This window comes from Phycodurus eques, chromosome 17, assembly GCF_024500275.1.
Source record: "Phycodurus eques isolate BA_2022a chromosome 17, UOR_Pequ_1.1, whole genome shotgun sequence".
NCBI lineage: Eukaryota > Metazoa > Chordata > Actinopteri > Syngnathiformes > Syngnathidae > Phycodurus > Phycodurus eques.
The window spans coordinates 8,689,419-8,701,288 of record NC_084541.1 but is presented as its reverse complement, the minus strand read 5'-3'; the positions used below and the strand labels follow the sequence as shown (position 1 = coordinate 8,701,288).

General features: G+C 38.6%; 2 protein-coding genes across 3 annotated transcripts; both read left to right on the top strand.

The window, feature by feature from the left end:
• The first annotated feature begins 2,732 nt into the window (after positions 1 to 2,732).
• prdx4 (peroxiredoxin 4) lies at positions 2,733 to 8,263 on the top strand. 2 transcript variants are annotated; one of them, XM_061702352.1, is made up of 7 exons: positions 2,735 to 3,034; positions 5,615 to 5,732; positions 5,823 to 5,939; positions 6,846 to 6,968; positions 7,061 to 7,191; positions 7,337 to 7,371; positions 8,171 to 8,263. In XM_061702352.1, exons 1-7 carry the CDS (start codon positions 2,833 to 2,835, stop codon positions 8,234 to 8,236), a joined length of 792 nt encoding a protein of 263 aa, XP_061558336.1. In that variant the 5' UTR covers positions 2,735 to 2,832; the 3' UTR covers positions 8,237 to 8,263. The 2 variants fall into 2 exon arrangements, with proteins under 2 accessions (XP_061558337.1, XP_061558336.1); XM_061702353.1 differs by lacking the exon at positions 5,823 to 5,939 and having other exon boundaries at positions 2,733 to 3,034.
• Positions 8,264 to 8,277: 14 nt separating this feature from the next.
• On the top strand, positions 8,278 to 11,092 carry LOC133415851 (diamine acetyltransferase 1-like). The gene is made up of 6 exons (XM_061702354.1): positions 8,278 to 9,725; positions 9,801 to 9,852; positions 9,925 to 10,008; positions 10,089 to 10,190; positions 10,296 to 10,336; positions 10,435 to 11,092. The coding sequence occupies exons 1-6, from the start codon at positions 9,660 to 9,662 to the stop codon at positions 10,600 to 10,602; spliced, it is 513 nt and encodes a 170-aa protein (XP_061558338.1). The 5' UTR covers positions 8,278 to 9,659; the 3' UTR covers positions 10,603 to 11,092.
• The last annotated feature ends 778 nt before the right edge of the window (positions 11,093 to 11,870 follow it).

The following is an 11,870-nucleotide window of genomic DNA, read 5'->3' as shown; positions in this document are numbered from 1 at the left end:
TGATGCGCACTTTGTATCGGTCCGTTGTGGTAAAGAAGGAGCTAAGCCGAAGGGCGAAGCTCTCAATGTACCGCTCGATCTACGTTCCTACCCTCACCTATGGTCACGAGCTGTGGGTCGTGACCGAAAGAACAAGATCCCGGATACAAGCGGCCGAAATGAGTTTCCTCCGCAGGGTGTCCGGGCTCTCCCTTAGCGATAGGTGAGAAGCTCGGTCATCTGGGAGTATCTCAGAGTAGAGATGCTGTTCCTCCACATCGAGAGGAGCCAGATGAGGTGGCTGGGGCATCTGATTCGGATGCCTCCCGGACGCCTCCCTGGTGAGGTGTTCCGGTGCATGTCCCACCGGGAGGAGACCCCGGGGACGACTCAGTGGCCGACAACAAATTTTAACTCGTTACCGGAATTTCTGGAAAGTACTGGCTGTTTAGTACATGTGACCACAATCTTCTTCATATGTATGATAGGGTACAAGATGGAAGCCTCAGAGGTACTTTAAATGGTGACAGTTTCTTATTCCTATTTAACATTAGTTTGAATATGATTGGTTAATTCTGAACACAGCCATCCCCAGTTATGAAAGTGTGTGCACAGTTATACAACAACATTATCGCAGTTTGTTTTTACTTCCTCTCTCAAAAAACCTATAACTATAACAAAAGTTATATATATATATAACTATAACAAAAGTTATAGTTATATATATATATAACTATAAAGTTATAGGTCACATTAATAGTGTGTGTGTTGCAGCCAGATGGCGGGGGTGAAATTAGTAATCTTGGTCTTTTTTTTATTTTTGAATCACAAAAACCTGGTAGTTGAACAGGGGTGTGTAGACTTTTTATATCCACTGTATATATAGGGGTCTTTATCTCCCAGGTATCGCTCAGTGGATGAGGTGGATGAGATCCGCAGAAACAGAGACCCCATCTCAAAACTTGAGGGTCACATCATCAGCAACAACATGGCCAGCACAGAGGAACTGAGGGTAACTAGTACAGTCCTGTCTTTAATACTAGAGTGGAGCACATCAAAAGGGATATCACAACAGGGAACTTTTGGAAACAATTTGCTTTTCTTGTACCCCCCTCAAGCAGCAGATTGATGAGAAAAGCAAAAAAAGATGTTGAAGAAGCTGCACAATTTGCCATTCGAAGCCCTGAACCTCCAGTGGAGGAACTATGCAACTACATTTACTGCAATCATCTACCACAAGAGGTGCGAGGCGTCAACCCCTGGACTAAGTTGAAGTCTGTGAGCTAAGGTATCACCATTTGAAAAAGATCACAAATGGAGACCCACATATTAACTTTGTGTCTCCATGTGACTTGCATTATTAAAATTAATAATAATAACCGTTATGTCTGAATACATTAAAATCAATGGGACAGGTTATTTTACGGAAACTATTGAAAAATTAGCAAAACAGGGAGGCATGTGTATCATCCATTTGAGAAATGTGTGGCTTAAATAGCAGATCTTGTTCTGCTGCTGTTCAAATAGATTGAGGACATCAAAGGCTTCACGGACAATGCGAAACATTAAATTAACGTGTGCATTCATGTGTGCATTCAGAAGTTTAGAGGTCGAATCACTTGTAAAGTTTCAAGTATATTTTAGGTTCACGATGAAATTTCCCCTACAGGCCGAATATCCTGAACTTTTTATGAGTAGTGTATTTTATTATGATGCAGTGATGATGTGCACCACAGCAAACTACAGAAACATAATAGACATATTGTTAAATTCATATTTACCAGGGACAAAATTTGGACAATTCTCTTCCTGATTTTATCCATATTTTTAATCCTCTCAATGCGGAACGTCAAGGGACCAAGCCCGGAAAACAGGTTAGTGGACTTCCTGTGCATGTTGCGCTAACGAGTGGGTTGATGACATGAATTTTTTAAGCCGAAGTTGCTAAAATTGTGTTTTCTTTATGGCTGGTGTCTTCAGACATGTTATTATCATCTTTGGTGGTTCTATGACGACATTTTGTTTTAAAAAAAAAAAACATTGCAGATGTTTAAAGTTCCAATGGGTGCTTTGTCACAATTCCCTTCGCCATTTATGCGAGCCGGGAGGAAGTGCTTCTGCCTGTTTTGCCGAATAAGCCCTGTTGCGAATAATGCAAATCTGCAAGTAATTGATATCCACCCAAAGCACTTTTTTTTCTTCTTCTAATAGACAAGGCTAGGGCCTGACTAAATGATGTACCTCCCCTCACGTCAACATAGTTCCATGGCACCAAGATGCCACAAGACGGCGGCAAAGCAATATTTTCATTTTAGACATGGTTTTGGCTTTGCAAAAACAGTAAATAACATTTGTAAAATTTCAGCAAATAACAGAGGATAGGCCCTAACTCCATAAAAACATCACAAATAGGATCACAAAGACACTGTGGTTGTTCGCTCTATTTATATGATAAATATGAATTTAGAAAAAGTAACTTTTATGCAGAATTATTTTACAAATAAAAACATTTGATAATTAACAAACAAATCAAAGTTTTAAAAATTCAAATTTCTTTTTTTTTTTTTTTTTTTTTGCTGAGATGGCCAGTGAATTTGACTAATGCCAGCACGTACTGTTCGACATGATTACGCAACGACGCCATCGCGCAATGGCAACAACATCTTTCAGCAACTTTTCGCAACAGCCCTGACGGGCAAACACTTGTACCTCATTTCTCCAGACGGTGGCAGTAATGAAATGGCAAGGGCGCAAAACAGCTGTAAACTTAAAGAAGAAGAGCGTCTGCAGTTTAGGCAAAAGCCTTCACAACACAATAGTCACTCATACACGCGCGCTCAGTGAAAGTGCGTGATGGAGCCTTTCGTTCACCACCACATGCAGAAGGAGCTCTTTTGTGCTCTTCTGCTGCTCTTCGTTACGTTGTCGTCTACGCAAGAAGGCTCCCAGGTGAAGAACGCTCAGTGTCACAACTACGCGGGAGGACACGTCTATCCTGGGGAGGCTTCCCGTGTGCCCGTGTCGGATCATTCCCTGCACCTCAGCCAGGCCAAAAGTGAGTGTACTGAGCCAACAAGCGCGTAATAATCAGCTATTTACCTATTTCTTAAATTGTGCATGTGTATCACTTCATCCGATCGCGTTGCCACGCGAGTGCCAGGACAACAGAAAACGTTTTCGCTAGCTCGCTGCAGCCAGCTTGATCATTTTGTTTCCTTTCTTGAACGCTTTGGTTGTAAATTGCACTTCGATATGAGGCCTGACTTTTCAATACTAGGTGCGTTTGTAGGACACGTCATTCTTCGATATTCTGTTCCTCACCCGCCCGCACGCGTGACGGAGCCAGCAAAGCGACACAAAGGGGTTGGTCTAAACTGGAACATCTGGAACTTGTTCTTTTTAATCACAAAGATGCAGGTGCCTCCTTCCCGGTAGTGATAGGATACACATTGCGATACTGTTCATTTCTTTTTGACACACTTACAGGCAAGTCACATAGATACTGGCTATTTATACCAAATGTATTATTTATGATGCATAATTAAACAAAAAGTATCATACATATAAAATATTAAACTGTCTTGCAAAAATAAAAAATGTATGCCTCATATTTTCTCTCTTTTTTTTCTTAACACTCATGGCCAAAAATGGTCAACTTATTTACATTCATATTTATGACATGGAGCTCAAGATGACTTGAATCCTCTCTGTGAATTTTGCCTCTTACGTAGTCATTGGTCTAATAAAATAAGGATTTTATACCTGGCTTCATCAAGTGGTCAGACCTCTTAAAATATATGCATATTCACACATGAGCAGTAATAATTACTTAAAGGTGGAGTTTTATTTATTTGTTATTTATTTAACCTTTGTTTATCCGGATAAGCCATTGGGAACATTTACAGTGCCGACCTGGCTGCAGAAACCAGGGTAGCCTACAGGACAAAATAAATGAAAATATAAATAGACATATACAGTGAGTACAGAAAGTTTTCAGACCCCTTAAATTTTTCACTCTTTGTGATATTGCAGCCATTTGTTAAAATAATTTTTAAAAAAATCATCATTAATCAGAGACAGAATTGTGGCAAGGCACAGATCTGGCCAAGGTTACAAAAAAAAAAAATCTGCTGCACTTTAGGTTCCTAAGAGCACAGTGGCCTCCATAATCCTGAAATGGAAGACGTTTGGGACGACCAGAACCCTTCCTAGAGCTGGCCGTCCGGCCAAACTGAGGAATTGGGGGAGAAGAGCCTTGGTGAGAGAGGTAAAGAAGAACCCAAAGAGGCTGTGACTAAGCTCCACAGATGCAGTCGGGAAATGGGCAAAAGTTCTAGTTCAACCATCACTGCAGCCCTCCACCAGTCGGGGCTTTATGGCAGAGTAGCTCGACGGAAGCCTCTCCTCAGTGCAAGACACATGAAAGCCCGCATATAGTTTGCTAAAAAAAAACACCTGAAGGACTCCAGGATGGGGAGAAATAAGATTCTCTGGTCTGATGTGACCAAGATAGAAATTGTTGGCCTTAATTCTAAGTGGCATATGTGGAGAAAACCAGGCACTGCTCAACACCTGTCCAATACAGTCCCAATAGTGAAGCATGTTGGTGGCACCATCATGCTGTGGGGGTGTTTTTCAGCTGCAGGGACAGGGCGATTGGCTGCAATCGAAGGAAAGATGAATGCATCCAAGTAGAGGGATATCCTGGACAAAAACCTTCTCTAGAGTTCTCAGAACCTCAGACTGGGCCGAAGGTTAACCTTCAAACAAGACAATGACCCTAAGCACACAGCTAAAATACAGAAGGAGTGGCTTCAGAACAAGCCAGTGACTGTGTTTGAATGGCCTAGCCAGAGCCCTGACTTAAACCCAATTGAGCATCTCTGGAAAGACCTGACAATGGCTGCCCACCAATGTTCACCATCCAACCTGACAGAACTGGAGAGGATCTGAAAGGAGGAATGGCAGATGATCCCCAAATCCAGGTGTGAAAAACTTGTTGCATCATTCCCAAAAAGACTCATGGCTGTATTAGCTAAAAAGGGTGCTTCTACTAAACACTGAGCAAAGGGTCTGAATACTTATGGCTGTGTGGTATTTCAGGTTTTCTTTTTTAATAAATCTGCAAAAAATTCAACAATTCTGTTTTTTTTTAATGTCAATATGGAGTGCTGTGTGTTCATTCATGTGGACAAAATGAACTTAAATTATTTTAGCAAATGGATGCGATATATATATAAAAAAAGAATTAACATTTTAAGGGGGTCTGAATACTTTCCGTACCCACTGTACAACAAATTGTACAATGTGATGTATACTACACAAACTGTACTTAAAGAACACACATAAATAATAATAGCTCCCTTCACCTTCAACACTTAGGCTGTTAATAGATGAGAGTCTCCTGTGATCAGTATGAGGGTGCTGGGATCAAAGACGCGATTGCAGCATGCATGGCGTTACTCACTGCAAACTGAGTTTGACAATAAACAAGTAACCGTAGTCCTTCGAGCGACACATGTAGCATGACTTATTCCTAATGGGAGTGTTCCTATGACACTAATTGTTGTTGGTTTAAAGTTTTGTTTTTGAGAATGTACGATTAATTAATAATAATGTTGTTCATATCTTGCAGTTTCAAAGCCTGCGCCAAATTGGGAAGGAACAGCTGTCATCAATGGTGAATTCAAGGAACTTAAGCTGTCAGACTACAGAAGCAAATACCTCGTCTTTTTCTTCTATCCTCTTGACTTGTGAGTGGCCTCAAACAAACGTCCCGTTTTAACGACTTCTTGAATGCCGATGTGAAATGAAACGTCTGTACATTTGTCCCGTCCCTCCAGCACGTTTGTCTGCCCAACTGAGATCATTGCCTTTAGTGATCGTGTGCATGAGTTTCAGGCCATTAATGCAGAGGTGGTTGCCTGCTCGGTGGACTCCCAGTTCACCCACCTGGCCTGGTAATCTGACATTAACTCATCACGCCCACAATTTCTGAAAAAATACTGTAATATAGAGTAGTTGATGCATGATCTAAAATTCATATTTATGCTTATGTTGTGAAGTTTTTTTGTTTTGTTTTGTTTTGAGGCATAATGGATTACACTATTTGCCAGCAAACAATTAATGCAAATGAATTTGCTGCTTTAAAAGGTCTGCACAAAAAATAGTTGTTTCAGCAACATGTAATGGTAGATAAAAAGTTGTTTCTTATGCAATTTACGATACTGTACCGCCAACAAATTGGTGTAAAGTAAATGGATTAAGGTTACACTGGCTATCCAGTTTAGCTCATCTGTATGTCTGCACCCCTTCAACCTCTGGAACGTGATGTGACCAGTACTCGAGTTTCGAAGGGTTAGAAAATTTTCATTTTTAGAACCTTTTTGGGAGGGAATGTATCACAGTTCTTTGTGGGAATTTACTGGACATTTGGGCATATTCAATAATACTGATAAATATTTTGTATTGTTAATTATATTAATATCAGTAGACATTTGTCTTATTTTGAATATTATTTAATGATTCTTCATCTTTGATTTTTTTTGTAAATTAAATTTAAATATTGCATATTAAATCTATGTACTCTCGGAGCCAAGATTATGCTCCAAGGTATTGTTTTTCCCATCCACATTTAAGCTCCCTCCATGGGCAAACATGAAATGTAGTAAATTTGTTTCCTATCAGTCATCTAAATTCCCATATATGCCTCGTTCAAACGTCCATTTCTAGTGTTAACATGCTTAAAGTTTAATCTGAATCCAATACGGCTGTTTTATTTTAATTTATTTATTTATTTTTAAGTTTTTGACCCCACATAGATATCCACAAATTTCAGTAAGTGTGCTCCCAATTAACTTTGCCAGGATCAATACAGCCAGGAAGCAGGGAGGACTCGGACCAATGAAAATCCCTCTTTTGTCTGACCTCACTCACCAGATTTCCAAAGACTATGGAGTCTACCTGGAGGATCAGGGCCACACGCTGAGGTATAGTAGACAAACCGGTTTTGGTGTTTCTACCTGTCACACAACTCTGCTGTCATACCTCATGTTAAAGAGTGGCTGTTGATGTATTTCAGGGGACTCTTCATCATCGATGACAAAGGCGTCCTCAGGCAGATCACCATGAACGATCTCCCAGTTGGACGATCCGTGGATGAGACACTTCGGCTGGTTCAAGCCTTTCAGTACACCGACAAACACGGAGAAGGTACAATGATCTCACATAACCCACAGATGAAAGCCAATACGGTCCCGTAAGGACAGCTTTAGTATTGAATGTGCAGATTAGCTGATCAGAAGTATCTTGCAGATGTTTTCCTCAAGCACTAATTGGAATTAAATGACTTTTTCAGTGTGTCCAGCAGGATGGAAACCAGGCAGTGACACAGTGAGTACAACTGATCTCTCGACACTAATTATTGTTATTACAATGTCAGGTTAAATAGAGTAAAACAAGTGCATTTAAGGTGCAATCAACATAAATGAGCACATTTATTACTTATTTCAATGCATTTTTATGCATCACAAGAACAATTTTCTGAAATTTGGTAATCAAACGAGGTTTAATTAAACATTTAGCTGTGATTGATGTGATAGAATTTTTGTCATTGATAAATCTTTTATGCAATCAAAATAAACATTCGCGGGAGTATTATGTATAATAGGACTTGGACTTGCCATCTGAATCCCCATTCGCTATTTACATTGACGGTCACAAATGACTAGCGAATCAATAGAATTTTTACTACTTGTACTATTCTGAAATAAAGACAAGTTTTTGTAATTATTTATGCTAAGCACTGCATGTACTGAAAATGTATACATTATTAATTATCACAGCCTGGGGAAATGTTTTCCTGTGCATACTTAAGGTAATACTTCGACTTCTAATTCGCTGTATGACAAGAAAACAGTAAAACAAAAATTGGGGTGCACTTGTTAAAGCACAGATTCTAATTTGAATGAACACCTTCATAGATAAATTATATATTTCTGAATACTGTCAGTAAGATCCGTGCGCCCATGACAACCCCCACCCACCCCACCACCACCACAATTTCATTGAAATGTGTTATGTATTGAGGTAATTATTTGACAACGAAATTAGAGATCCTTCAGTCATTTTTTACATAGTCTTAAACCCAAATTATTTACTGTACCCTAATTTGACTTATTCTTTTCCACAGATCATTCCTGACCCTTCAGGCAAGCTGAAGTATTTTGATAAACTAAACCGATTGAATACATTTTAAAAATTCGAATAAAATGTTTTATTAACACTCTTGTCTGGTCAACTCTTTTATGTTATTAATGTATTCCTGTCGGCCAAAGAACTAGCAAGTCACATTGATTATACTTTTTAAGAATCAATAAAAAAATTAAAATTCTAATCAACAAAGTGCTACCACTTTTCAACACTGGGTGGCGCCCAAAAACAGTACTGTACAGACATTTCCTCCAATTTGTCAATTTGCTTGTGCTTAAAGAACGTGTTCTTTTGGTGATAAGCAGTGTTCTGTTTGTGCCAAACATACCTTTTACAAATAAGGATAAAAAGTTAAACTTTGGTTTCATCAGACCATAACACATTTACTTATACATGCAGTTGGGAGAGTTCAAGTGTGTAAAGAGTTCAAAATATCAGTCAGTGTTAGCACACAATTTTCAGGCTTCTGCTACAACGGAAAAAATAAAAATAAATCATGAAAAGCTTACTACAGCATCTAAATATTTTTGTGGTTATCAGGGGCACTTTAAACGGTGGCAGGTGTGTGCTGAGACGAACTCCCATTTAACATAAATTTGAATGTGTGTGGTTAATTCTGAACATAGTCACATCCCAATTATAAGAGGGTGTGCACACTTGTGCAAACACTTTCTCAGTTGTTTTTTTTACTTCCCCTCTCGAAAGATTTTTTTTTAAAAGTACAGGCAATAGGTTACATTAATGGTGGAAAAAGTTGTGAAATTATTTATCTAAAGTCTCATTTTTAAATCACAAAATCTGGCATTTGAACGGGGTGTGTAGACTTTTTATATCCACCGTAGAGTCATAGCAGGGAGTGTTATGTGATATTAGCCATCCATTTGATCAAAAAAAGTACTTTTTCCCAATCTCAGCAGTGTATAACAGGTGTAAACACACATGGTTTGTCTGCGCAGATCTTCAGTCATCCAGGTCATTGGCAATCTGAAGAAAAAAAACTGAAAGGCACCTGAACATTTCTTGGTTGTTGAAGACATTTGACTGAAATTTAGGAAAGGTGAAACATTAAATCCTTAACTTTTGCGGATGAGAAATGGTATAGTCTTTGAACTAAATACTCTCTTTAACAACTTTAAACCGACTGGATATTTTCAGGGTCTGATTAATGTTTAACTTAGGTGACGTTGGATGTGCAGTGTTGTTACAATTCCCATAGATAAGGCTCGTCTATAACAGGAAGTGACTGGTGTTTTCCCATATATGGAATGTTTTTTTCCCATTCCTAGGCCTACATATAGAGGATGTGAAGTATGTGAAGCAAGCACAGCCTAAAGCCATTCAGTCTATGCTGCTTGTGCTGATTCATCGGGGGGGTCAACTCCTGAGGTGCGGATGAAGAAACAAATTTTGCACTTATTCACATTCAGAGGGATAGTGAGCAAAGGCAAAAAGGGAAAAAAAAAAGGAAAATGGCCAATTTTGTATTACGGACGGCCCAACCAAACGATGTATGTGATATCTTGCGACTCATAAAGGTAAGCTCATTACGACACTTTATTTGCTGATAGTGGTGTTGTAAAACATTGTATTTCATTCTTTTTGCCGTGTAGGAACTTGCAAAATTTGAAGAGATGGAAGAGCAGGTCATCCTGACCGAGAAAGGTCATTGTTCTGTGTGATTGTCACTAATATTATTAAATTCACACAATGACAAAATCAACATTATCCCTACAGAGCTACTTGAAGATGGTTTTGGAGATCATCCATTCTATCACTGCCTGGTTGCTGAGGTGCCAAAAGAAAAGAAAACAGCTGAAGGTAAAACCAACATACATTTAATGAGATGGACTGTTAAATAATATTATTTCTAACCTTTAACTTCACATCTCATTTCTTAGGGCACACTGTAATTGCCTTTGCCATGTATTACTTCACTTATGACCCTTGGATTGGAAAGCTTCTCTACTTGGAGGACTTCTTCGTCATGCCCGAGTTTCGGGGTAAAGATTGTTTATTATGGGTGTTAATCATTTACAGAAAAGGTTGTATAAAGACGCACTGTCTAATAATTGTTCTGGCATGACACAATTTCAATCCTTGGCCAGGGTTTGGCATCGGCTCAGAGATTCTGAAGGTCTTGAGTGAGGTAAAGTAAAAGCTCCTGTTTACAACTGCATTCGATACCTTGTGTGTACCTTTTTTTTTTTTCCTCGGTCTTCATGTCTCGTGTACTTCTTGCCACAGACGGCAGTGAGGACTCAATGCAGCAGCATGCACTTCATCGTGGCGGAAAACAACGCAAAGTCTATTGAATTCTACAAGAGAAGGGGGGCAACTGACCTTTCCTCCCAGGAAGGCTGGCACCTGTTTGCCATTGACAAGGAGGAGTTGTTGAAAATGACAACCAAATAAAATAATTGCTGTTCATTCACCTCTGTTTTCTACAGGCAGTCTTGATAAATACATGTACGTATCCACAATTCTGCTACATTAACACTCCTGTTATGTTTGTTTCTTTGGAACACCAAAAATTATTGAAATCATTGGGAAAAAGAAATATAAAATCTACATTATATTTACACTTTATAATATTTTAAAAATATTTTCTTGTTAAAATTTTAAATGGGTACATTTGGCCCACAATATAACAGGGGAGTGAAATACTACTAGGTTTGGTGAAATATAGCATAAACTATTGAACTACATAAAAATCTCTGTCACAATAATATGCTACAAAAATGTAAATCTTGTGATGCAGGGGGAAAAAATATATAAATTTTATTCAAATGTATTCATAGATTCAATTCTAAGCTGCATTTCTGATTGTCTGAATCGTGTGTAATGTTGGAGAGATTTCCAATATATTGTTATGGTTTAAAGAACATTTCACAGACCTTTAATAAAATATTTGACAATGATTTCAACAAAGGTGTGTTTATTTCATAGTAATCACCCAGCATTCTCATTTGAATATTGATTCCAAAGTGAGCTCACAGTGAGACACTTTTTCATGATATTGTATAAAAAGACACCTATACTATATATATTTGTACTCACTGTCTGACATGAAATCCCAATAACCTTTTCCTGTTTTAGGTGAACTAGGATTACCGAAATTATTTCTCTTTGCTAAATGCCAGAATAAAGAGAGAAGGCTTTTTTTCCCTCACAATTTTTCATTATTTTCTTCAAAGTCAGAAGTTTACATACAATAAGATTACTATGCCTTTAAACAATTTGGGAATACCCAGATAATAGTGTCATGGAAGCTTCAGATAGGTTTATTGACAGCATGTTGAGTTTATTAGAGACACCTGTGGATGTATATGAAGGCACACGTGGAATACTTTGCTTCTTTGGGTAATATCATGGCAAAGACAAAATAAATAAGCCAAGATATCAGGAAGAGAATTGTGGAATTCCAGAAGTCTGGTTAATCCTTGGGTGCAATTTCCAGATGCCTGAAGGTGCCACATTCTTCTGTTCAAACAATTATACACAAGTTTAAACACCACGGGAATGTCTAGCCATCATAGCGCTCTGGAGGGAGATGGGTTCTGTGTCCAAGAGATGAACGTGCTTTGGTCTGTAATGTGCATATCAACCAAAGCAAAAGACCTTGTGAAGATACTGGCTGAAGCTCTTAAGAGTGTGTCAATATTAACAGTGAAATATGTACT

Bases quoted from the DNA above. Each gene is read 5' to 3' on its own strand.
- prdx4 (XM_061702352.1), top strand. From the start codon at position 2,833: ATGGAGCCTTTCGTTCACCACCACATGCAGAAGGAGCTCTTTTGTGCT. The intron at 6,969-7,060 runs GTATAGTAGACA...GATGTATTTCAG, and splicing joins GATCAGGGCCACACGCTGAG to GGGACTCTTCATCATCGATG. The intron at 7,372-8,170 runs GTGAGTACAACT...TCTTTTCCACAG, and splicing joins GGAAACCAGGCAGTGACACA to ATCATTCCTGACCCTTCAGG.
- LOC133415851 (XM_061702354.1), top strand. From the start codon at position 9,660: ATGGCCAATTTTGTATTACGGACGGCCCAACCAAACGATGTATGTGAT. The intron at 10,191-10,295 runs GTAAAGATTGTT...ATCCTTGGCCAG, and splicing joins CGTCATGCCCGAGTTTCGGG to GGTTTGGCATCGGCTCAGAG. The intron at 10,337-10,434 runs GTAAAGTAAAAG...TTCTTGCCACAG, and splicing joins TTCTGAAGGTCTTGAGTGAG to ACGGCAGTGAGGACTCAATG.